This window comes from Pteronotus mesoamericanus, unplaced genomic scaffold, assembly GCF_021234165.1.
Source record: "Pteronotus mesoamericanus isolate MK-2021 breed Mesoamerican mustached bat unplaced genomic scaffold, CSHL_Meso_final contig_98, whole genome shotgun sequence".
Lineage (NCBI taxonomy): Eukaryota > Metazoa > Chordata > Mammalia > Chiroptera > Mormoopidae > Pteronotus > Pteronotus mesoamericanus.
The window spans coordinates 1,229,869-1,256,925 of record NW_026555295.1 but is presented as its reverse complement, the minus strand read 5'-3'; the positions used below and the strand labels follow the sequence as shown (position 1 = coordinate 1,256,925).

At 47.9% G+C, this 27,057-nt stretch overlaps 1 protein-coding gene across 18 annotated transcripts in view; it reads right to left on the bottom strand.

Annotated features, from left to right (window-relative positions):
• The window catches only part of DYSF (dysferlin), a 203,963-nt gene that overhangs the window by 114,741 nt on the left and 62,165 nt on the right, over positions 1–27,057 (bottom strand). For 10 of the 18 annotated variants that reach the window (XM_054586835.1, XM_054586841.1, XM_054586845.1 and 7 more), the window contains 6 exons: positions 24,212–24,338; positions 21,672–21,775; positions 12,902–12,970; positions 12,728–12,771; positions 8,916–8,998; positions 1,574–1,615 (listed from right to left, as the gene is read on the bottom strand). In XM_054586835.1, the coding sequence (XP_054442810.1) occupies positions 1,574–1,615; positions 8,916–8,998; positions 12,728–12,771; positions 12,902–12,970; positions 21,672–21,775; positions 24,212–24,338 (469 nt within the window). The remainder of the gene's footprint in view (positions 1–1,573; positions 1,616–8,915; positions 8,999–12,727; positions 12,772–12,901; positions 12,971–21,671; positions 21,776–24,211; positions 24,339–27,057) is intronic. The other 8 variants (XM_054586839.1, XM_054586847.1, XM_054586849.1 and 5 more) reach the window with 1 other exon arrangement.

Genomic DNA, 27,057 nt, shown 5'->3' with positions numbered 1-27,057 from the left:
GGGAGACACAGGCAGGGTGAGCGGGGCTGGCCCAGGGGAGCATTCTAGCACTCAGCCCCAGCCACCTGCAGGCCTGAGCCCCTCCCTGGGCCTCAGTTCCCTGCACATGTGAGGAGCACAGCCTCACACGTGTATAAAGAGAAGTGACACAGATGACAGTTCCCACTGTCCCCCATAAGTCCCTTTAAGCCTCACCAGAATGCTGAGATGTGGAGATTTTTATTATCTTTATGATCTCATTTTATAGACAAGGAAACTGGGGCTCAGGGATGCAAAGGAACACGTGACTCCAGTGGGGCATGACCTGAAATGGTCTGACCTCAAAGTCCATGCACTAAGCCAACTCATAAAGCTAGAGCCAGGGTCCTCCCCTGTCCCACCTCTCTCAGGCCACACCCCATTCTGTATCCCCTCCTTCCCCACACATGAGTGTGGGGAGGCACAAAGGAGGTCCCAGAATCTCATGACTAGAGAAGCCGCCTCCCAGGGTACCAAGGAGGGGACCCAGCTAGACGTCCCCCCATAAGGCAACCCCTGGGTGCCTGTCTCCCCGCTCCAGAACAGACTACCTGATAGCCTTGACTCACGCTGACAAGCCCTCCCCCTCCCCACGTTGTGCAAAGAACAATCTTTCAGTGGAGCAGGCTGGAGGAGAGTTAGAAGAATTACACTAATGCTCAAGGAAAATGTCTTCACATCTTTTTTAGGGGATCTCTTTTATTAATGTCATTATTTTCCAGCTGATGGCCAAGCTTCCCAGGATGGGACTTCACTGGCGTACCCGGAGAACTGCAGGGATGGGGAGCAGGGGCAGATAAGCACCATCTGGGACGATCTGATCCATACAAGCCGGGTAGGGCAAGGTGGGCAGAACATAAATGTCCTCGGCAAGGAAGTGCTTGAGCCAGACCTGAGGACATGAGCTGCGAACCCTGAGTCCCAGCTAGTGGTGAGACGCTCGTGGGGGGAACACAATGGGGACAGGGATGGGACTCAGGACAAAAGAAATTCCCAACCAGAAGGCGGGAAGAACATGCCTCTGCCGGAGCCAGGGGCCACCCAGCAGCCATCTGCACTCTCCTCCTGGGCCCAGCACAGACAGGGCGCTCTGGCACTGCGGGCAGAGGTGGGCAGCCCAGGCCAATGGAACACGATCATTAATAATTAGTTGTAACAATCATCTCAGTTATGATTTACTTTGCAAATTTCAACTTCAAGAGTTTCCAGCTCACCCTGTCCACTTTCTGGTCCCCAGGATGCCCCCTGCCCCAGCGAGGGCACCCAGGGAGGTCCCATCCCCTCCCTGCCTGAGAGAGTGGACTCATTTGAGCATCATCTGGAGCCTAGCAGACTTAGGGAGGAGTTTGGGGAGGGAGAGAGAATTGCCTTTAGAGCATTCTAAGCAATTTACATGTTCATCCAAAACTGAGGGGTATAACCAAAGGTAAGCTAGGGGACATGGCGGAGAATCTCAGACCCACCTCAAGTAAATCAAAAATCCCCAGCAACCAGCACCCTCTTCTCTCCGGCAGAAGCCCCAGGCCCTCCCCCTTATCGTCCCCAAAGCACGTACTGTCCGAGGCTGGAGGAAGCTTGACCACACCTGCAGGCTCCTCTGAAGCGTAAAGAAATGGAAAAGGGGTTAGGATGGGCATGGCAGGAAGGAGGTCTGGTTACATGAACAGGCATGTGGATGGAGACCTGGCAGACAGACAGATGGAAAGACAGCTCCCGTGCGGGAAACAGATGTGGCCCGAGGTCCCCCTCCCAGCCCAGCTGTGAATTTATCACCAACTAAGACATCACTGAGCCCCCCCACCCAAACACAGCCCCTGGGGCCACAGTGAGCCCTCAGGTCCCTCCCCAGTGGTGTCTGCCTGCTCGTCTGTGTGTTCTGTTTGCCAATTGAAAATTGGACCCAAAACTTGACTCAATACATTCAAGAAATAACACAGAAAAGAAAATGTGCCTTTTCATATTATAGCCAGAAAAGTGAGGGAAACAAAGTCCAGACACAAAGAAAGGGTGGGGGAAGCACGAAAGGGCCAGAGCTACGCAGCCAGGCACACCCAGCGCTCCACCCAACAGGCAGGTTGAGGCTAGGGACCCAGCTCCCTGAGAGTTGGCCTTTCAAGGTACAACATCTCCATCTAGTGGCCGCTCCCAGTATTGCCACCAAGAGCACGGCGTTGCATTTTCACAACCGCAGGCACTGGAATCTGGCTTCTGGCACCTGCCTCTTCAAGTGAAACACAGTGACAGACACGGTCCATTAGCCGCAGGTTCTACACACTTGGCATGTCCCTAAATGCTTGTAATGGCTTTCTAGAAATAAGAGAAGCAAAGAAGGGGATGCTATGGCACATTTCCAGGCTCTTGGACTCCATCCCTCACTTCTAGGAAGTTACAAGATGTCCCCAGAAGAGTGGACACCCACCCCTTAGTGTCCTTTCACCGTCCTCTCTGATTTATGCCCCTTCCCACACTCTGACCGTCCCTGTCTCCTCCTCCAACCAGCTAAGTGTAACTACGGCTGGGGTCATGGCCAAGCCTGGGGATGTAGTTGGTGAGATCCCTGATATTTTCATTCATTGATCACCCTTACCTACCGGTATCCTCTAAAAAAAAAAAAGAAAGAATACCTGTTACTATTTTCCCATAGCTCCATGACTGCAGTTAAGAGCCAAGAGTCCAGCAAAACATTGAAAAAGAAGGCTGAGCTGAGACACAGAAAGAGAGAGTGAAGAAGAGGGGAGGGAACTTGGAAGTCTGGATACGAGGGCAGGGCTGACCATGTGAGCATAGAAGGCAGCAAGGAGGGTGAGGTCCAGCTGCAGGAGCCTGAGGCCCTGGGACTTAGCCTCTCAGCTCTCCGCAGCCAGGCCTCAGCCAGGAACAACCCCTGGCAGGAGTCAGCTGCAGAAACCACAGCTCATGGCCATTTTCCTATCCACAGGCATAGGCTCTCCTCAGTGGGGCGGCCAGGCCTCTGGTTATAGGGGAGCTTTCAGCAACAGCGAGAGGACGGCCATGGACCCAGCTGGAGCCCCAAGGAGAACAGCGGCCAGGGCCCACTGGAAGCCAACGGATTCTGTTTTAAGCTCCAAATTATTACAAACAGGCCTGGCCAGTTATCTCAGGCTAACAAGGGTCAAAGTTCTGACCCCCATGTGCTTGTTGCAGAGGCAAACTCGCCCTCCCACCCACAGACAGACTCTGAATCCTGGCTGCAAACCGGTGCCCAGCCCAGACACAACTGTCCCCTAAACCCACCAGCCATCTGACCAGCACATGTCTCTGGTGCTAGGAGGACCAAGAGAATGCCTGCAGAGTAGCCTATTTCCCAGCGGCACCTGTCATTAATCCCCTCATGTATTCTCTTTTTTGTTCAGTGGACCTAACCAGGCACAGTGCTGGGCCCCTAGTAAGACACAGCCCTGCTGACAACTTAAGACAATGATTCTTAATTCAAGGGCAGGGTCCTAGGTCTCCAGATGCTCAGGATCATCCCAGGCTCTCTCCCCTCTGTCTGCAGACAGCTCGTAAAGTCAAGGGCAGAGTGACCAGTAAAGGCACCCAAGACAATGCCTCTATTTAGTCCCCATCATCCTTCTGCCAAAACACAAGTGTCTTGGCATGTTTTCCCTCAGCCCAAGGAAGCCCCCGCTTTGTGGCCTGAGGAGCCAAGCCCAGCTCTCTCACCTGGGGAAGCCAGAGGAGACCATGGGCAGGCCCTACCAGTCCAATGAGCCCACATCACAGCCCCCAGACAGCCCCTGTGCACCGCTGTCTCCTGGAGAGGCTGAGGCCGTTACCTATGGCCAGCACTGCCTGCTCCCTCGGCCTCTCGGCACGTCTCCCACACCCGCAGTTTGGCTGCCTGACACCAGCCCACGCCAGGCAGGAGGGGAAACCGAGCACTGCTGGGAAATCATTATCATCTACGTTCCCGAGACAAAAAGAACCTCCAATAACTTCGGATTTCTTCACCGTGGAAACACTGTAGAATACAAGGGCTATTTATGTAGTGTGATTTTTATATGTATAAAATTAGAATAAAATCTATGTAGGTTTCAAAGGTCTCATGAGCTGGTTACTTTTTGAAAGAACTGCAGCTACTGAGGAAAGCACTCCTTTTTAGAAAACAAAGTTTTTACTAAATTCCTCGGAGCACAGGGTCCAAGGAACACTTAAGTGTGCCCAGGCAAACTTGCAGGCAGAAGTGCTTAAGAGGCTAGTGTTTGGTCCTGTCCTCACTGGAAATAAACACGAAAACAAAAACTCCAAATAATCTGGTGAACCATGAGGCGGGGGAATATAGAGAAAGAACCCATTTTTACAGTTCCATTTAGTTTGGGTTTTGAGAGCCGTGGCGAAATAAAGTGTCCAGCACTGTCATGCCAGAACCCCCCCACCACGCACCCACAACGTGAAGAAAAAATACAAGAGTGAACAGAAAGGGGCAGTGACATGTTCTGAGGTGACCTCAGGACAAGTGGGAGAAGATTGGCAGGGAGCAAGGCAAGCGCTAACCTTCAGGGCCTCAGAAAGGGGCACCCCTGGGGGAAGGGACGTCGGAGCAATCATGCAGAACAGCTCCAGTTTGAGCAGTAAGTTTAACTCACTTTTTGTTACAGGGATGATCAAGCTATTCAACATCACATTTAAAACTGGTTAGCTGGTTGCAAGAAGATTCTCATTTAGTTTCAAAACATCTGTGAGAGACGGTGGTACACCTTTCATCGCCTCCCTGAACCACTTTGTGTTGCCCGTGGCCTGAGCGCCATCTAGTGGCCAAATAAACATTTTTCTCACCTTCTATTAAAATATTCATTATACCCTGAAAAAAAGGTCCGGGCCATCATCACCTCCAGAGGCAAGACTGATGGAGGAACACGAATCTTAATTCCCCGTCTCCCTCAGGCGGCTTATGGCAAGCACAGCTGAAGCCTCATGAAACAGTGATTGTCAGAGGCACTTTGTGCCTCTACCAGGGTCTGCCCCTGGATTCAGAGATATGGACAGCACCAGTCAAAAAGTTGGAGAAGAGGTTCCTTCCATAGCAGGTACTCTGGTCTGCAATGGGGGCCAGAATACCCTTTCTCCCCCTCCTCCCTCAGGATGCACTCACTGCCCCTGCCTCAAATCTTTCGACAGCCAAAACAGCCATTCTCAGCAATTATCTGAACAGCATTAGAGAAGGGGGGCCACATCTTGGGACAGCAGTCCCCACAGTTAGGAGCGGGGTGGGCAAGCCCTGCCAGCAGTGCCTTTTGGGAGGCAGTTTTCGTGCAGGCCACCAATTCCAAGTATCAACAATGAAATCAAAATGGGAGGGAGCAGCTCCATGTTAACACTGAGTGAAGGCAGCTGGCAATTCATTGTACAAGCCTTTACTTTTATGTGTGTTTGAATTTTCTTTAATGAAAAGTTATTTTTTTAATGTTTCAGAGAACCGAGGAGAAAGGACTGGTCAACTTCAAGAGCACTAGGTAGAGTCTTCCAGAAGTGGGGCATGTTAACCTGTCCTCCAGGTAAAGATCTGACAAGATGCGTGGACAGAGACCTGCGGACCCTGTCTGCAAAAAAAAACACTAACTCTGAGCTGACCTTGTTAGATGGTGAGTACCCGCCAGGACAGGGAAACAGCATCTGCAAGATTCAGGAGAGCATTCACCTGAAATTCTCAGGAAATCATTCTGAATCCTTAAGAGGGTGCATGAAGACATAGCTTTTGTGGACCAAAGCTAAACTGGGAGAGAACAGGCAAAGAGGGAAAGGAAACTATTACAAGGAATGACAGAGGAAAAAGAAGGCATGACACAAAACTAAAAATGCAATAGCCAATTGGAAACCATATGGGAAGTAGTAAAAAACAGAATTAAAACAGGAAAAATCAGAATTAATACAGGAAAAAAATCAGTGACGCAGAAAGCCAATAATAATGATCCTGAACAGCAAACCTTACTTTAGAGTTTACTGTGTGCCAGACACTCTAACAACTTTACATTTATAATCTCACTGGATCCTTATAACAACCTTATGAGCCAGAGACTAGGAGGAGGAGACTGGAGCAACTCATTCAGCTACAAAGAAGCAGAACTGGGACCGAAGCTGCCTGGTTCCAGAGCTCCAGCTCTTACCCCTACCCGACCCTGCCTTCAGCCATCCATGTTCTGATGTGAAAAGAAACTATTCCTCAACTCAGATGTAAGAATTCACCATGTCTCAGACAAAATTCAATTAAAGAGTCCTGCACTTAGATTGATCTAAGTAATTTTTAAATTACAATAAAAAAGATACATTTCTACAAGCAGCATCCAGTTAGGAAAAAATAGACTACTACAACAGTAATCTATTCAGACTGCTCTCTGAAAACACACCAAAATAAATTCAAAATAGATTAAATATTTAGATGTAAAAAATAAAAGTAAAAATTAGAGTGAACTGTAAGCTGGGGGTTGCTGAAGGCCCACAGCATGACATATGGGGCAGAAGCCATACTCACATTATTTAAATAAGAAATGCTAAAAATAAACATAAGTTAGCTAGAAAACTGAAATAGGAAACAACAAAATAAGTATAAAAAGAGTTAAAGAGTAAAAGATGAGAGAATTAAAAATTAGGAAAAAAGGGCTTGACCAGTGTAGGTAAATTGGTAGGGTGTCGTCCCACAAAGCTAAAGGTCATGTGGTCAGGACATGTGCCGCGTGGCAGGCACTCTCCAGTCGGGGTACATACAAGAGGCAACCGATCAATTTTCTCTCTCACACTGATGATTCTCTCTCTCTCTTCCTCCCTCCCTTCCCCTCCTCTAAAAATAAATAAAATCTTTTTTGAAGAGTTGTATATTTTAAAAAATTAGAAAGAAACTATTAGAATTGATAAATAAATCCAAAAACTGATTGTTTGAAATGTCCAGTAAAGTAGGGGCAAAAAAATCTTCTAATCACACAAATGCTAATCACACAAAGAAAGAAAACTCAAACACATGCTATTAGAAATAACAAAGGAGGAAACATTGCAGATAGAGAATTGCTTAAATTATTGATCTGCACAACACTGTGTAAACAAATTAGAAGACCTGGATGTAATAAATGCTTTTCTAAGAAAATGTAAATTACCAAAACTGACTAAACTGACTATAGTAGAAGTAACAAACTGAAAATAACAATGATCACAGGAGAAACTGAGAAGTTTTTAAAGAACTAGTATTACACTCACTAAAAAAGGACATCCAGCCCATACGGTTTTACAGGTGAATTATTTCAAACCCTCAAAAGACTACATTCTTATGTTATATAAACTGTTCCAGATGTTAGAAAATACTTTAAACCTTTCCAGTTAATTTTGCAGAGCCAACCATAACCTATATACCAAAATCTAGGAAATAATAAACACACAAATCAATTAAAGATAATAGAAAATCAAGGAACAAGCCCAGAATATATTTAGTGATTTAGTAAGAGATAAAGGTGGCATTTCCAAATATAGAGAAGACTATTCAATATATAGTGTCGGTATCACCAAAGAACAATTTTGAAGAAAGTAATGTCAGATTTTTGCCTTATACATTAAGGAAAAAAATTCACAGATTTGGCTACATAAAAATTTTAAATTTCTATCCATCAAAAAGTATTAGATGGTAAAATAAAACTGACAAAAATTATTCACCATATATATGACAGGGGGAAGTTAACATCCATACACATAAAGAACTCTTACAAAACATCAAGAAAAAAACACACATACCATCAGAAATATGGACAAGAACATGAACAGGCAATTTACAATAGAATATAATAGAATAAAATACATAAATAATCACTAAAATATTTTAAAATTTTCATTGGTCAACTTCATCAGTTATCAGTGAAATGAAAATCAAGGAATGAAGTTCACTCATCAAAGAAACTAACAAAGTTCTGTTTTAATACCATTGTTGTGCTCTGTGTTGCTGAAAGTGCAGCAAAATAAACTTATATGATTAGAGTATAAATCAGTCCTGTCTCTCTGAAGGGCATTTTTGATATATACCAAAAACTTTAAAATGTTCAAATCCTTTGACACAGTAATTCCACTTCTAGGCATTCCTCCAAAAGGAAAATTGTGAATTAATAAAGAGCTACAAAAATATTCAATTAAAGCTAGTTGTTTAGAATGTGAAAAACACTAGAAAATACCTAAACAATTCAACATTAACTAGTTAACATGGATTATGGTACATTCGTATTCATTTAGAGTTATATTGTAGATGAATATTTAATAAAATGAATAAACATCTATATTGTATTGCCAGGTAACAGCAGTTTTTCAAAGCAACTGAAAATTTTTCAAAACAATTTTATCGTGTATATAGGTTTATATGCCTGCATGTATGTGTATACATATATACATGCATGTACATACATAAATACATACAGAAAGGTCCCAGAACACCAAGTTAGTTTCTGTCTAGATAGAGAGCAGGCTGGATAGAGGATAGGTTTATGGGTAATTTCAAGGGTCAATTTTATAATCTTCTTTCAGATTGTTTCTTTAAAATTTTACAAAATGATCATGGACTACTTTTTAAGAAACCAATGAAAAGTATTTCAAAATAGACACTGCAAGAGCACCGCCGGCCAACGCAGAGCTGGACGGCTGGCGTCGCCGCCACCCCCGCGTTATCTGCAGGAGCGAACGGCCCTCTCTGTCCTATCAGGGGTGCATCCCACCCTCCGAGGTGTGGAGAATTCTCAATGTGCGCAAGCCCCTCTCTCAATGGCCAGAGCCCATCTCCCTGGGAAATGGGCAACAAAGACCTTATAATATTCCCTTTTCTACAAACTCTCAAAACTAGAGGTGTAAGACGGGCAGGGGTGGAACGAGGGAGAGCGTGAGGGACCGGAGGGCAGAAGAGAGCGGGAGCTTACCTTCTATTTCTCCTCCAGGGGCAGAGATTTTTGACATACTCAGGTAGGTGGTGGCCACGATGTCATTGTGGGTAAGGCGGTCCCTAGAATAGGGGACAGAGAAGGCCTGAACAGGAGGGAGATTGAAGACCACAGCCCACCTAGAAGGAAATGGCCTTGGCTGTATATCATTAGGGGTCCCAGGCTTCACACTGGGTATGTTACTGAGGCCTGGTAATCCCAGGGAAGAAGAGACTGGAAAGGAAGTGTGGCCCAAGCCTCCTCAGGTGGAAACTAGTCCATCTCAACAACCATCAGCTCCCATCACCGAGCCAATACTGAGCTGCCAGCCTAGATGTCTTTGGGGACCTGACAGGTGGGAGGGAGGAGGCCAGAGGCAGGGGACAGGAGGCTGCTCAGGGAGCCAGACCCCCAGACCCAGGGATAGCCACGCCCCAGAAGCTCAAGAAATGTCCAAACCAAAGAGAAAACCAGGTAACCAGGAAGAAACTATCTCCAAGGCCACGATTTTAAATTAGCCAGCACGGCCCTGGCTGGTATGGCTCAGTGGATTGAGGCTGGCCTGCGAACCAAAAATGTCATGTCACAGTTCGATTCCCAAGGCACATGCCTGGGTCGAGAGCCAGGTCCCCAGTTGGGGGCGTGCAAGAGGCAACCAATCAATGTATCTCTTGCACATTGATATTTCTCTCTTTGTCCATCCCTTCCCCTCTTTCTAAAAGTAAATAAATAAAACCTTAAAAAAAAATAAATTAGCCAACACTAATACACTATTCCTTCTTGAACCTGACTTTCTATGTGACGAAACCCTGTTAACCTCCTTTATCTTTCAGGATCCTCTCAACAGCCTTAAAAAACAGGTACTTTTATTATCCGCTCCACTGCACACATGAGGAAACTGAGACTTAGAACCGGGAATGTCCTTGTCCAAGGTCAGTCTGAGAGGGAGGGGCAGAGCCAGAACTCAGCCCCGTGCCCTGTCCCCTGTCCCAGCATGCCATGGCACACACTGCCCCTGCATGTCCTGCTCCCCGGGAGGATGGCTTCTGCCCTCCCAACCGGCACAGAGTGCTGTGTGTAGGAACCCAAGATGACTTAGTGACTGGTGAACGCATTAGCCAACAATGTCCCGTGCAGGCCCACATTTGCCCTCTTTGATAATAATATATACTAACAGCAAGCATTTATTGAGCACCTACTGAAAGCCAAGCACTGTGCTAAAACCATCACATGACCTAGGTCATGTCCTCAAGTCAGTCCTGAGAGGTAGGTACTACCATCAGCCCCAGCTCCAGACGACAAAGCTGAGGTGTACAAGATTATAAAATTTGCCATGATGGCAGAGCTGGAATTTGAGCAGCATATGCCCGACATGGAAACCAGAGCTTTGATTGCAGCAACCTGCTGCTTCCTTGTCAGGCTAGACCATGGACTCTCAATCCAGTGACTTTGACCCCCCGGGGACACTTGGCAATGTCTGGAGACATTTTTTATATTGGGGAAGGGGTGTAGAGAGAGGCCACAGTTGCTGCTAAACCTCATACAATGCATAATACAGTCTCCCACATAAAATGTCATCATGTTCAGGTTGGGAAATGCTGGGCTGAGCAAGACCTATCACCTTCTGGAAGTCTCCTGTGTGCATTTTCCTTCTGTTTTGGGAGCCTGAGGGCCCTGTCTCCCTGCTCCTATTCTTTGGTCCTAGGCGGCTTCAGGCAATGCTACACACAAGCCCCACTGTGAAAGGTACCTCCGCAGGTGATTTACTTTCTCTTTGAAGCCTCAGCCAGATCTCTGCTGCTCCCTCCCTTTCCCTTTGTATTTCCCAGGAAGGTGATTAAGCTTCAGGATTAATTTTTTCCATTAAGGCAGGGGCTACATGGAGATTGTTAGCCCTGATCTTTATCACTTCTGCTGGTGAATGAGTTAGTAAGAACTGAAAGTTATAATTCCCTTAAATATTTTACAATGAGATTATCAGCACCAGGTGACTGACAGTTGAAGGCACTTTTGACTGCTCCATGACCAACCACTAGGAAAGACCAGCACTTTTCTGGAGTGGAATGGGGTTTCTGACATCTGGTCTTACCTGAGTCTGCCGAGGAGGGAACGAGAATGAGAAGAGAGGTTTTGTTTTAATGGGGGCAGGAGGGGGGTATTTTGGGGGTTTTGTTTTTTAATGAAAAAAATTTCTTAAAGAATCAAATGGAAGATTAAATTACAGAGAAAAGGCCATATGGACTGGGTCATATTTCCAGGATTCAGGTAATAACACAAGTTTATCTGAGTTTTCTGGGAAGAAAGCACTGTTCTGGAGAGGATCTTGCAGCAGTGGAATGCTTTCTGGCCAAGAGCTGGGTTTTGGGGCTTGGGGTTGCTTTTGGAAAATACAGCGAGTCTGAAAATAGACTCACAATAAAAATGCCACTTCAACCCAAACCAGAGATGCAACCACCAGATTCCGTAATGTGTTTGGATTGTACAGTATGCTGATGCCTTTGACACAGCTCACAAGGACTCAGGCAAGGCCCGTCCCCACACACACGGGACAACTGCCCCCCTGTGCATACACGCACACGTGCATCCACACGCACAGACACGCTGGGCCAACCGCCCCCAGTCAACACAATGTGCACACGTGCCTGCACCCTGCAAGCTAAGATGAAGAGATCATCCGTGGACGTAAAGCACATCGCTCCCCCAAACCGCTTCCCACGGAACATACCGGCGGTCAGAGCCCGAGAGGCCTCTCCCTCCTGGCCCTCCTGGCTGTTCCCTTCCTCTCCTCTAATTCTCACAAGCTGTTTTCTTTAGGCCTGGGGAACTGGCACGCACTTTAATGGCTCTGTGGCCTGGGGATTTTCCCTAGTCTCTCATTATCCTCCTGGCTGGGGGTGCCTTGGGCCTGAGACCAAAGGACAACACACTGGGAACCGCAGAGCCAAGATTTTTGGGGGGCAGAGAAAGGACAACTCTCTCCTTTTGGAAAGTCTGGTGTAGAGAAAGTCCTAGAGATCAGCGTATGGACCCCTACCTAAGTGCCCCTCCGGTATTGGAGAAATCACCTCAACAGAGCATGAGGCAGCGTGGCCTATGGTTAAGAGTGTGGGCTTTGGGAGCGGCTGGTCTGGCCCCAGCTGTTTCCCAGCTGTCACCTTGAGCAGATTACTCAGTCTTTGCAAACCTGCCTCCTCATCTGTAAAGAAGGGGTCAAGCTGAGGATCCAGTGAGATTGTGCACATGAAGTGTATGATGGGCACAGGGCCTGACCTATAGTAGGTGCTCAACAAGTGGTAGATACAATTCCTTTTCTAAGATGCCCATGTGGGCACTGCCCTCACCTGCTGCAAGCCCAAATGGCAACCCCTGCTCAGGCAGCCCTGCCACTTCCCAGCCTGGAGACCTTTCCGTTCCATCCTCCCTATCCGCGGGGCGTCACAGCCTGCTTCCGCAGAAGCTCTGCTTTTTCCAGCCTCCTTGGCTTTGCTTATGATCCCTTATTTACTGGAATGTCCTCATCCTGTGCTTATCAGAACCCCACCTCCTCCAGGAAGCCTTCCTGGTCCCTCCTGGCCTCGGGGATCTCGGGCTCCTGGAGCCCTCCCAGCCCCACCTGGCTGTCCTCCTATCTGCCTCCAAGCAGAGCTGTGAGTAAGCTTCCCAAGAACAGTCCACACCCTCTCCTCCTCTGCCTCCCCCAGAGGGGACTGAGTCACCCAAACACACTCTCCCATTGCATGCAGACTGAATTGAAGGAATCTGAAGGACCCCTGAGGACAGCCACTTCTAAAAACCCCGCACCCCAAACTCACCAGTCCATGACACGAATCCTCATTTTCTCACACATGGAGGGAAACTACAGAGAGAAGAGATACCAGTTGGTGTGGCGTCCTTCTGAAGAACCAGAAGTCTGGGACGCGGGCAGGACACTGAGGAGGCCAGGAGCCTGGGGCCTCCTGGGGTGGGCCCAGGGGGACAAGGCTCACCATAGCAGGCAGCGTGACACTCTGGTTCCACTGAGGGTTGGCCGTCTTCTCCAGGATTTTGCTGCAGAGCTAGAAGACACAGAGGTAGATGGAGATGCTCAGGGACTCTGGATTCCCTTGGGGACCACCCCAGCCAGCAGCCATTCTCTGTCCTGCTGGGCAGAAGGGCCTGAGGGCCTTAGGGTCCTGTGCAGTGGGCTCAGACACGGGCAATCTTTGCAGAGACAAAGCTCAGTGGTAACTCAGGCCCAGAGCTGGGGTCGTCAGAGCCTAAATGCCACAGCCCTCACCCTTATTTCAGACTGGAATTCTCCCTCTCCCACCTCCTATTACAGGCCATGACCCTAAATGGGGAGGTCCCAAATCCAGACTGACTTTCCTATGGGCCCTGCAGCCTGAGACAATCCGTTTTGCCCATCTGCCCAGATCACCTGCCCCTTTGGAAGACTGTGAGCCCTCGGAGTTTAGAGATGGGGGGAGGAGAAGGAGAGAAGGGAGCTGAAGGGCCAGGCCAGTGCCACGCACCAGCATCCTAGAGTGAGAAGAAAATTAAGTGAACATACAAACCCCATAAGCCACAGTCTGCCTCAGATCAGCCCTGCTCTTAAGACTTGGCGTTCCACACACAAGAAACCTAGTAGAGGTGGAAATCGGATCCAAACCAGCAGCTCCAGTGCTCGGCTCTGCCCTTGGAGTCCCCGGCCCCAAGGTCAAGGCAGCGCCAGGCCCCTTAGCCAGCTCAGGGCATCCTGTGCCCACACGGGGACAGCGGGTGAAGGTTGGTTTCAGATACATAGGACCCTGGTAGGTTTGCACCTCCTACATAGTAAATGCTTTTTCAGAGCACTTACCATGGGCCCTGCATTGTGTGAAGCATTTTGCATGCATCTTCTCATTTAACGAGCAGCTGGTCCAGATCAGTGGTTTCAGTGCCTCCATGAGACAAGACGATGGTGCTGGCAAGACTGTCTCTATCCTTGGTCCACCCAGTGCCGGCCCCAGTCTCCACCCTCTCCTCCTCCCTGTGAGAGGAGCCCAGGCGAAGGCTGGGGCAGGCACGGGTGCCAGCGTGTGGCCCTTGTCTGATCAAAAGGAAAGAAGAGTCTCACAATCCAACTAAACAACGGGCAGAGTGGGAAGCAGCTCTCAGGAACGGGCTTCCAAAGGGTTGTAAAGTACATAAAAAGAGGCTCAACCTCCCTTGTGATGAAAGCAACACAAATAAAACTAATAAAATACCATTTCTCATCCATCAGATTTGCGAAATTATCTAAAGCCCAGAAGTCCTCTATTGGTAAGGCTTTAGGGAAACTTGGTCCCTACAGAGGTCACCTGGCCTCTACCAAAATACCAAATGCAAATAACCTTTGACCTACCAGTTCTACTTCTAGACATGTGTCTTACAGAAATACCTGCACATGTGCAGAATGGCATACGTATGAGGTTATTCACTGCAGCACGGCTTGTACTGGCGAGAATTTGAAATAACCCCGTGTTTACCGACAGGGGGTGGGTTAAATAAACGTCAATTCAGCCACCCAGTGGAATACTATGCGGCTCCAAAAAGAATGAGGGCTACCCTATGACATGAAACAACCTCCAACTTATTTCATTCATTGAAAAGCTAAGTAATGGGGATGCCACATACTCCGTGTAGACGGTAGTTCATACGGCTATAGGTACATTGGGAAGTTGGTAAGAGAGTAGATCCCAAGAGTTATGATCAGAAGGAAAAAACATTGTGTTCTTTTGTGGCAGGGAGGGGAGTATCTATATGAGAGGATGGATGTTAATTAAACTGATTATGACAATCATTTCATAATTTACATCATTATGCTGCATGCCTCAAATTTATACAGTTCTGTATGTCAATTATACCTCAATAAAACTGGGGGGAAATTGAAAAGCAAGGGACAGAACAATAAGTTTACTGTGCAAACATTTGTGTTAAAAGGGTAAAATCTAAGAATTAGTCAGAGTTGCTTGCATATGCATAATGAAACCAGAATGATGCAAAGGGAACTCACTGCAGTGGTTTCATTTGCAAGGGAGGAAATGAAATGACAAACTGTTGGAGGAGTACAAAGTAATAGGAAGAGTTTCCATGATGGATGATGGAGATAGATGATAGATGATAGAGAAATAGATGGTAGGTAGATACATACATACATACAGATGTAGATAGAAAGAGATAGATGATAGAGAGAGGCAATAAAGATAGATGGTAGGTAGATAGATACATACAGATATAGATGGATAGATGATAGAGATATAAACAGATGGGTGTACATACATATATAATAAATATATTACCTAATTCAAAAATTAGATGAACAAAATTTTAGAACAAAAAAGGACTCTTTAACCAGACACAGCTGCGACGCCCTGCCAACATCGAGCCTCAGCTCCCTGGAGCAAGAAGGCACAGGCTGGCCCCACACCCCGGAGCCGGAGCAATGCAGGAAGTCGCAGGCCTCCTCCACAGCAAGGGAAGCTCTTCAACCTGGCTTCCCTCAGGGGCTGCCCCTGAGAAAGCCACTGGGATGTGGGTCAGGGAACCTGAATAGCTGGTCCCATGGCCACACCCCTGCCAACACGGCCTCTGGTCCTAAAGTCCCCAACATCCTTCCCACATCTGCTGCACTCCCCATACACTCAGCCAAGGCAGCACCAAGCTACTTCTCCTTATCTTCTCCAAATCTTAAAAAAAAAAAAAAAAAAAAAAAAACCTCCTTCACTTGCCAATAGAGTGTAATCAATACAAACTTTCTGAAGGCATATTTGGCCACCTTTATCAAATACTTAAAAATGAGCATGCCTTTGACCCGATTCCAGGAACTTCCCTACAGAAAAGCGGAGTGTGGACAAAGACTCCTGTACACTGATTTGTCACAACATTGTTCATAAAGGAGGAAGACTGCAACAACAAAAAAAAATTATCCAAAAATAGGTTAAATGTTATCTTACATTCTTGTCATCTGCCAGCCTCTCTCACATTTTTGTCAATATATAACTTCATGTTATATGTGTTCCTGTTTAAAGACATCTTATTTAATATACATTATTGATTCATTAACATTGAATCCATGGCCAGCAGCACTACCTCATGCCCAAAGGAAGCTTATCTAACATAGATTTTCTCCACAAGGCGCATCAGAGCCTCTTCGCACTTTGGACACTGGAAAGCATTGCAGCACTGCAGCGGGGGCTCTTTAACACAGTGAAATCACCAGTAAAATGCAAAAAACAAGACACTAAGTAGACCAAGAAAAGGACTCCTTTACAAGACGAGAGCTGAAACAGGAAGGCAGATCGTCACATTGTTCCAACTCAGCGGGCAACGTGCAAGTGGGCCAACTGGAATTTTTTGGCCGCCCTGCACATGTACACAAATGATCACAAAAGCACTATGAGTGTTGATTCTGGAGTTACAAATAATTTTAGCAAGTAGGCAAATTCGCAAATACAGAATCTGCAAATAATTAAAATCAACTGAAACCTGAATCTGATTTTTTTTTTTCCAGGAATGGGGTGGGGGTGAAGCCAATAGCGGAAGTGAGAACTACAGAGGTCCATAGTAGTAGGAAACATATACAAATGTCAACAGTAGTTGTCTCCAGGGTAATGTGGAGTACAGAAATATGGTAATTTTCTTTTGTTTTCCTTGGCTTTCTCTGATTATTTTCAATATTTTTTTGCAATTAATAGATTTTATTCTTGCATTCAGGTAAAAAAAAAAAAGTTATTTGGAAGTTTCTCACTTTGTCTTCCAAGTATCTACACATACACATGCACACACACACAACTCTCTCTCAGTCTCTCTCTCTGGCACCCTCTCCCCTCTCTGCCCAGTCCCCCATCTCTCTCTCTCTCTCTCTCTCTCTCTCTCTCTCTCCCCCCCCCACCCTCCCCCCCATCCTATCTATAGTCCTCTAGTAGCTCCGTGAAATCAGGTATGGTTCACACCTTAGATAATAGTGCCACCAAGTGTCCATAAGAGGAAATGCAAAGAGTGTCAGGCTGAGGTAGGTGGACACACAGAGGACAAAACCCCAGGGCTCTTCAGATTGGGATGTAATGGAAAAAGGTGACACACAAGCACACTGAGAGAGAGAGAAAGGGGTGGGGGGAGGCAGTAAGGGCAGCAGAGAGAGTGTAGCAGAGTCTCAGTCACGACAAGATGACTGAGGGAGAGAGAGAGCAGGGAGGGGGACCCAGAGGCCTGGGGACCAGCAGGCTAAAGCTTTAAAGAGGGAAGGTCTCAATTGCCTCCCTCGTGACAAGACCCTTCCTTCCAGAGGGAAAACGGAGGGCACAGCTTCTCGCACCAGTCCAGCCAGCAGTCAGCCCTGTATACACAGCCCCCTACTTCCGCCAGGCTCCCTGCCTCCATCAACACCCTCAGACCTTGGCGCCTTCCTAGAAAACAACCCCAGGCCAGTCCCGGGCATCCCCGAACAGAAGACCCTGGGAGATGAATGAAGGTACTGACGAGGACTCAGGAGCAGCCGGGAGCCCCAGAGCTCTGAGACTTAGCTCAAGGAAAGCCAATGAATTTAAAGACAAATTGGTTTTGGTTGTAACCATCACCAAAACATCCTACCACCCCTGGGAATGTGGAATAAAACCATCTCAGGTCATGACTTTGCCATCTATCTCAATGGAAAAATTGGTCCCCGTCCTTAGATAAGGTGTCCTGAAAGACTGTCCAGTGAGCCTGGCTGCTTCCTCCCTGCCTTCTTGTCAGTCCCTCCTGAAGCCAGGAAGAGAGCATCAGGCCCTGACCCTAAGCCCAAAGCCAAACTGCACCGGGGAAGGACCCACAGTGAACATTCCCACCTCACTGTGGATGAGTTTACGACCTGAGTTACCTCCCCCACATACGTTTGCACTGAGACCCTGTGTTAGACTGGGGACGGAGAAGCCAGCTTGAAGGGGTTCCCAATGGCCAACCTCAGGACAGGTCATACATCCCTGCAATCATGACTGATTTCAACACACAGAATTAATAAATATCGAGGTCCCCTATGAATACTTAAAAGGACACCGGGGGAAGAAACCCCTTCTTTACAGAAAAAAAATGCCAGCTGATAAAGGGAAGAGATGATAATGGGAAAATCAGCACTTCGCAATCCCAAGTACATGACTTGCTCAGCAAGGAGGTCGAGGCTGCACAGAGTATTAGGTAAGACGTTGCAGAAAACAGGAGATCCACACAGCGCCAATATATCACCCACAGATTACGTGCAGAATACAGAGAGGAGCATGTGCTTTGGCAGGGGAGCGATCTGGAAACACCACCTTAACCAAGTAATCAATCATCACTGATAATGGGACGAGCTGACATTATCACTTCCTGGTGTGATGCAATATGTTGTATGGAACATCACCTATGGCACGTTTTTGCCAAAGTATTTAATCTGAATCTAATCTGGCCTTGAGACCTAACTTCTAGTTTCCAGGAAATACAAGGGCCAGAGAAACAAGTTAAGCAACACCAGAAGGAACAGACAGATTCGGAACACAGACAAATGGCCTGGGCTCCTCAACATTTCAATGTCATGGGGTAAGAAAAACAGGGCGGGGACACGTGAAAGATGTTTACAGAAGAGACGAAGAGGCACGACAACCAAATGCAAAGCACAAATTCCATTTCGGGGAAAATCAGAGAAAATTTGTATGCACCATCTAACAACATCAGGAAATAATTGTTAATTTCCTAGGTGTGATAATGTTGTTGGAATTATAAAGAATTTTCTTTTTCTCAGAAGATGCACGCTGAAGACTTTAAAGGTGAAGTCAGCAACTAGGTTTCAAATGATTTAGTGGGCTGGGGAAAGGGAGTTATCTCTGTAGACAGAGAAAGTAAATGCCACAAAATGTTCATTGTTTCACCAAAGTGGAGCCCATACCAGTGCGTGAATGTTCACTGAACCATTCTTTTACCTATTCTTTATGTTTTAAAACATTAAGGAGTTGGGGGAAAGTCTATTATTTATACATAAGGAAAAAAAACTAGAAAGATATCCACCAAACATGAACTTTGTATGGTGCCTTATGGGTAATTTTATTTATATTTTTCTGTATCTTTCAAAATTCTTTGATAAATATATATTATACATCAAAAATCTTAAAGCAGGCAGACTGAACATCAGATAGAAGGTGGAGGGAATGTACATACCCAAGGCCTTTCCAAGGCCTTCTGGAACCCCACCTGGACCTCAGTGATGAGCCCCCAACCCCCGCAGGCTCCACCCCCAGACTTCAGGGGTCCCTTTGGTACTGGGATTGACAGGAAGACCATTTCTTTCCAAAATGATTCTGAGATAAAGTGAAGGAAAATTGCTGTGAATGGAAACCCACACCACCTCTATCACCACATTTGCCTTTTAGTGTTTATTCTTAACTTTTTTTAACTCTTCTCCAGTTGTCCTAAACCAGCTGGCTGCCGCTGACACAAAGGGGGAGGCAGCCAAGGGGCCCCGCCCTCCGCCCACCCTGCTCACTTCTCAGCCCTCTCCTCTACCCCGCTCCAATTTTCCTATTAACCCCCAAGTCATCCAACTCAACCCACCCAGCCCTGGTGAAACTCTTCAAAAGGTTGGCAGGACCTGGGAGGGTGCTGACCTCGCCCTGCCAACTCCCTAGAGTTGGCACAAAGCTCAGAGGCCCCTCCGCAGGCGGTCCAGGAGCCAAGCAGGGCCAGAGCCTGCCCCTTCCTGACATGTCACTTCTCCACATTTCCAGGCCTTTCTGCCACAGTCTCTCCTCTGAGTTTATGGAGTAAAGAAGAGTGGCTTCTTATTTCCCCACAAGTCAGAGAAACAGATGCTAACAAATATGGCAATAAAACAGAAAACGGGCTAAAAGAGAGCCATGCATATGGTGCCCTGGGGTCTGCACCAGCCCATCAGGTCTGTAGGGGCTTGAGAACCAGGACATTGAAAGATGCGACACATTTGGGGGTAAAAGGTCAGGAATGGTACCGGGGTGCACAGGCCTGGGCAACGGTGAGAGGTGTGACAACAAAGAGAAGTGAGAGACAGGGCAGATGAGAGGGGACACATGGCCACCGTGTGAGCTGCACGGTTTGTACCGTGGCAATAATATAAATGGAGCCACTTTAGAAGGGAGCCAGAGCTGTCATGACAACTGCTTTGCATGTCTTATAATACTTCCAACCTTGAAATGTTAAAACAGGGCAAACTAGCCATTGGATGGGGCCTAAGCAACCTTGTGCCCCAACATACTATTTACAAATATAACAAGAAAGCAGTTATTATGATTACTAGACTGATGATTATAGAACTGAAAATTTGAAACACTCTTTAGAGCCAACATCCTATGTTATGTATCTGCACCAATAGAAATGCCTCCCTTCTATTGATGGAATTACTCCCTTCCCTTTCACAAAAATATTCCATGCCTTTGTCTCCTGATTAGAACGTTATTTGGGCTTCTTTCTGAATCGAAGCTTCCCAAATAGCTATTCTTATTGACCTTGAATAAATGTTTGCTTGCCTCTCACTCTGAAAGACACAATTTATTTTTAAGAAATAATACCCACACAAGAGCTCTTGTCCCAACTCAGTGCTCCAAGTCGTGCTGTAGTGCTGTTCCTGCCCAATAGGGGCACTGTTTTCTCACTCCCACAAGGACTGTGTGGGCTAATATTGACCACAGAGAGAGAAAGTTTGACTCGGCAGGACCTGGCCAGCCAGCTTATGCTTTTTGAACTTCAGTGCAGACACAGGGCTATGTTTTAGATGGATTATTCTGGTGACTTCCTATGGGGAGAGGCTGAACAAGAGTAGGGACCCCAGGCTGCTGTGTGGTCCTAAAAAGAGAAGACAGTGGCTATGAGGGCAGAGAGAAGGGACGGGCCTCGAGACATGTTTCAAGTCAAGGGCTGGGGTGGCACGTTTGATGTAGGGAGGTTTTAAAGGAAGAAAGAATCGACGCAGGTCCACATGTTCTGCCTTTGATGGTGATACCTGGTGAGAATGGAGGCTTCTGGAAGTGGACAGGCTGGGGCAGAAAATGACTTTTAAAAGGGCAGCAGATAGAGATGTACAAAAAGAGGTATGGGCGCTGTGCAGTTGAAGGGAGGGTCAGAGTTAAACAGAGCTGTGAGAGTCCTCCTATGGAGAGGCGACGGCTGAAGGCTGGGAGTGGCTGCGGCTGCCAGGAACAGCCTATAGGGTGGGCAGACAAATGCTGGGGGACTCCATCCTATAAGAGATGGGGTGGAGGGGCCCAAGCAGAAATCAACAGGGACTGGAGCACAACCCTGCCTCTGGGCAGGACAGTGGACTACAACGAAGACAGGAATGCATGAGTGATCCCAAAGGCCCCTGCCAAAGTGGTATTTCTCGGCCCCACTCCCACCACAATTTTTTTTTAAATAATCATTATATTTTTATTACATATTTTTTCAAGTTTCCCTGTCTTTACACCTTTACATCTAGTTTCCATGCAATTGCTTAATTTCCCCCCAAATATTCCTGTCTCTATCCACTGTCCATCTGTCTTCTCCACGTCCATCCGCAAACAGGCGTCAGTCTCAGACACCCCAAGCAGACCCATCCACATGCACATGCACTGCCACCCAGGGAGCTAGGCCTGAGTGAGCGTCCCACCTCAAGTCCCACAGTCGGCCTCATCTGCGCGCACACGCCTCTGGCGGAGGCGCCACGGACAGCACGCCTGCACCTCGCCTGACCTACCCTCTGCGCTTCCCTGAGAATCCTCCCGCTTCTTTGCTCCTTACCATTTTCCCTGCAAAGCTGACCTCCACGAAGGGATCCACCAAGTTCTTCTTGTTACTGTCAAAGCCAAAGAGCTGCTTCACGTTGTCCATCACGGCATCATCCACTGGAGAGAAGAATACGTTGGTCACTGTCCACCTGCTGTCCCACCTCCAAAACCCTGACTTCCCGCCTGCCAGTCTCCAGGTGACCTCAGGAAAGAGACAGATGCAGTGGCACCTGATCAGCCCAGGGCCTCGCACGAGGAAGGACCGTCTCAAGGCCGCAGCTCCTGAAGGCACCACACCGCTTCCCCACCCAGCCCCCCGCCCGAGCTTGTTCACAGTCCCCCTGCTCCCGGTCTTTCAGGATAGGCCCACCAACTGATTGATTATAAATCTACGTCAATAAGGGCAGTAAAGCCCTGATCAGTGCAGCTCGGTTGGCTGGGCATCGTCCCGCAAACCGAAAGGTTGCCGGCTCGGTTCCCAGTCAGGGCATGTGCCTGGGTTGCAGGCCTAGGCCTGGTCCCTGGTTGGGGGCATGCGAGAGGCAACGAATCAATGTTTCTCTTTCATATCAATGCTCCTCTCCCTTTCTTTCTCCCTCCCTTCCCCTGTCTCTAAAAATCAATTTTAAAAAATATGTAAGGACAGTAAACATCCAGAAAAGGACTGGAAGTTGTTATATTATCCCATTATTGGTATCTATTTGATATCTTTCTTTATATCCAACCATCAAGTCAATTCTGTTTTTTTAATGAATTTTTAATCTATGTTGCTCCAAACTAGTATTTTACTAAATTAGCCATATTTATAAATAGATAGATAGGTAGATAGATAAGACAGACAGACAGATAGGTAAATGTGCATGTGTGAATGTGTGCATATGGATGTGTTATCTATAATGTACATACGTATATGAGTTGAGGAGGACAGTTAAAGATCATATTATGGCTAATGTCTACATGACTACCACAGATAACAAGAATTAACAAATATTTAGGTTCTATTTATCCACCTATTTTGTTTTATTTATATTTAGACAACACTGCAGACAATTAAACATAGACTGCCTTCACCTTGAGCAAAGCAAACATTTCCATTTCCCCAGGCCCTTTTGAATCTCACCAGCTTCACTCTGCATAGTTTTAGCCAATAACTGCAGAATGTTTTTAAGTAAGTATTTTAATGAAAATTTAATAACCATTCCTTATTTAAAAGGCTTCCCCCATGACTTTGGTTCAAGTAAGCCTGTACAGAAGGAAACCGTTTCATTACTGATGTCATTAGTCAAAGCAGAAACCCTCAACTAATTAGTTTTATGCAAAATTTGTAAACAGGGACCCAAGTAGCAAATGTTCTCACTCTGCTATGAACAGCAGCTGGCTTAGGCCACCAATGCACACTCCACAGCGGTGGCTCACAGCCCACAGAACAACCTCAGGAGCCTTTGAAAACTACCAGCGTTCAAGCCCCACCCCCAACCAAGTCAATCTGGAACCCTGGAGGTGGGGCCCAGGCACCTGCACCTTCAATCTTCCCCCGGGATTTTAACGTGCCGCCTGGGTTGACACCCACAGTCTAGAATATTCAATATACAGTAAGTCCTCCCTTAATGTCATCAACAGGTTCTGTGACTTAAGCAAACCTACGTATAACAAAACCAATTTTACCACAGACTAAATGAGGTAAACCAGAGTTCCGTTCGTATGGGATCTCACCAACATTACAACAAAGGTTGTTGAAAAAAAACAGCATTATTCAAGGACCTGCTGTAACTCCCCCAGCATTTACCGAGCACGCCGGCGGGGACCGATCCGGGGCTAACCGCTGACCGTGAGAAACCAGCCAGCGGGCACACTGGCTCCCTGGGGGACGAGGACATGGCCACACTAGGGCGAACTGCTGTTCCAGGTTGCCCGGGCACGGAACGGCTCCCCAGAACACGGGACTTCCAGTGCTAAAACCGGGACAGTCTGAGGCAAACTGGACACCCATTCTTCTTCTGTAGAGGCGCTGGGCCCTCCCAAGAACATTTCAGTGACTGCTCCCCCAGTCCAGGGTCTGCCGATGTGCAGGCTGGGCTTCCCCAAGGAGGAAATGGCATCCAGCCCTGAGCACAGAACCGAGTCCATATGGTGCTAACGCCCCGGTAAGAACCAAGAGAATGGGTCCATGAGGCTACACAGCCAGAACAGGCCTAAGGGATGCTGAAATGGAGCCCAGGGGCAGCTACTGGCCTCAAGATTCTTGCATCTCTGTGACTCACCAGCATTTATATTACTTTTCATTAATTCTGATTGCTTTTCTGATAAGAACAGTAAAGCTCTTGGGCAACCTAGAGTGGGGTTGAGGCTTCCCCAGAGAACAGAGTAGAGGGAGAGCTGGGCTGGGCCCTGACCTAGCAGGCTCTGGGAGTGAGGAAGCCAGGCCAATGGGAGGCAAAGGGGGAGCAGAGGGTCAGCCCCTCCATCTCCTTCCCTCCAGGGGGCTGATGCGGCGCAGCCCAGGGTCCCCTATCCCACCCAGGGCTTTAGACCCAGGAAAGTCACCCAACTCACTCTGCGGTAAGTCCTCAGCCCTGAAGACCCTCAGGCAGAAGTGCGCTCCTCGAAGAGCAACGCCGATCGGCCGGAGCAGGTTGATTTCGATGTCCTCCTTGTCTTCGGAGGGGTCCTTTCTTTCCGGCTACAACACAAACCAAGCGTGATTCCTTAAAGCGCTCCATAGCACAACGTTTTCCCTTCCTCAACCAGCACCACCGAAATGGTGCATTTTGAAGAAAGGCAAGTCTCACCCTGATGCTGACTAGCATGTAATCCCAGGCAGCTTCCTCACCCCAAGACTCTGTTTCATCATCTGGGCAGAGGAGGTAATAATAACAAGAAAAGAGACCGGGGAAAAAAGATGGAACAAGATGGCACGGGACATGAGCACATGGCAAAGCAGGAGGGGAGCGTGGGGGGTGCGAGAAGACGGCGAAGGCGGGCATGAGCAGGGGGCGAAGGGAGGTTCAGGAGCCCTGTCATTCACCACGGCGCAGCGCTGGCTCTCTAAGGGAGGCTGAGGCTGGAGCTCAGGAGAGAGAGGAAAGTTTAGAAACAGCCACTGTGCGGAATGAGATGAGGCATAAACTGCACCCAAGTAAAGGAAGATGTTGGCAGCACCCATGTCAACCAGCACCTTGGGGTGACTTCTGCCACCAAAACTGACCAACAGGTGGAGTGGACAGTGTGTGGTAGGGATGGTGGGGGGCACGAGGTATGCAGGAGACCTAGGGGCGAGGAAGCATGCAGTGAGACTCGGGATCCCGGGGTCCCGGCTGCAGGAGGGGAGAGTGTGGCAGAGGGAGCTGGTGGACGGGGACACAGAGGGGTCAGGAGGCTGCAACCTCAGTGAGGAAGAACTGTCAGTCAGCGGGTGAGGGAGGGAAAGAGGCAGAGAGAGACTGGTGGCGAGAGGGACTTCCAAGCTCTGGATCTTAAAAGAAGTAAGGCCAGATGTTGCTGGCTCATCAGTGAGGACATGTCACACCTCATGGCAAAGATGGAAACCCACACACAAGGGCCCCCGGGGCCAACTCTGCCGGGGGTAGGGAACAGCCCAGAGGACCAAAAGAAGGGGAAATAACCCGTGAAGCATCTCTGAAGGAAGAGGCAGCGCTGAAGTCGGAAGGGCTGCTGTGGCCAGGCAGCGGCAGAGATGGCTGCCCCTCCAATCCCAGAGACCTGAGGGGAGCTGGAGCAGAAAATAGGGGCTTCCCCCCGAGCTGACTTTAAGAGAAGTGTCTTCATCGGGGGAAAAGAAGGTTCCAATGAATAGGAAGAGGGAGAGGATACTTTTACAAAAGGATAATAGACTCAGAGATGCCACACAGAAGGAGTAAGATGTACAATGGCAGAGAGATGGGATACAGAGCGTCAGGGCTGGAGTGTGTGGGATGAGAGAGCAGCGACAGGTGTCCTAGGGTGGGGCTTGTCCCCCTGAGCTCCACTGGCCCCTGCACAGCACCCTCGGTTCTCCCTGACCTGGCCTTTCCACTGTCGATTCTTGAGCTCTCTTGTCATCAGCCAGCTCCTCAGCCTTGATATCCTCATGGGGCTTGCCCTCTGCTTTCAGGGTCACACATGGCTTCCCCTGGGGAACTCCACCTCTCACCACCCTCCCCACTGGAGAGCTGCTTTCCCCTCCTGACTCTCCCACTCCTCCTGGCCAACCCTTCCCCACCCTCTCCCCTTTCTGGGGGTCCACACCACCCACATATACAGCTCTCTCTCCGCCGTTCTCACTGCGGTCATCAACCAAGCCAAGGTCATGTGCTCACCTTGCCTTAATGACTTCAGTGCCTGCCTCGCCATTTGCCTACCTGATTTCCAATTCTTCTATAAGATAATCAATATCCAGCCCTGGCCACGTAGCTCAGTTGGTTAATGTGTCATCCTGATACACCAAGGTTGCAAATTCAGTCTCCGGTCAGGGCACATCCAAGAAGCAACCACTGAATAAGTGGGACAACAAATCTCTCTCTCTCTCTCTCATTCTCTCTCTCTCTCCAAAATCAATAAATAATTATTTTTTTACAAATAGAATCAACATCCCTGTGGACAAGTCATTCACCAACACAGCTCCTTGTCCTCTACCAACAGCACCTTAGTCTCCTGTCCCCTTCAACTGCTAGAGGCATGGCCATGTCTCCAACTTCCAACCACACAAAACCATTCCTCTGGCAAAGCCTTGACCACTGAAATGCTTCTCAGAAGACAGTTTACAACCTCTCCACCTCCCTGAACCCCCGCTCACACAGAACAAGACACCAAGCACAGAGCCCAGCACACAGCAGGCTCTCGATGAATGTGCATTCCCTATTCTTCAGCCTCTTCATCAGCTCTAAGGCCCTGTCCTCCTGCCTCCTGCCTGTCCGGAGCCATCAGCCATGTCCAGGTGCCCTGGCCACCTCAGCCCAGGTCGCCCACCACTCCCGCCTTAAGCCACACCTGACACCTCCCCCACCCACCTACCTCTGCTCTGCTTCTAGGGTGAGTGTTCTGAGGTATTAGACCGCAAGCCTCCAACCCACAGTGGGCACTCTTGTGTCCGTTCAGAAATCCTTCCGTTTGCATCTAATGAACCCCTCATTCCTCTGCCACAACAACTATTTCAAACCTTTTACCCTCTCTCCAAACTTACTGTACAAAGATGCTGTTACCCACCCCAACCCTAAACCCCTTTTCTCATTCTGCCATCTCCAACTCACAATTTTTCTTCCTGAAATGATCTCACAGTTGCAAAAAAGAAAAAAGAAAAATGCACAACAGATCAGTGGTTACCAGAGATGGAGTGGGAGAGTGGGGGGAATGGAAAGATGGTCAAAAGGTACAAACTTCCAATTGCAAGTCATGGGGATGTA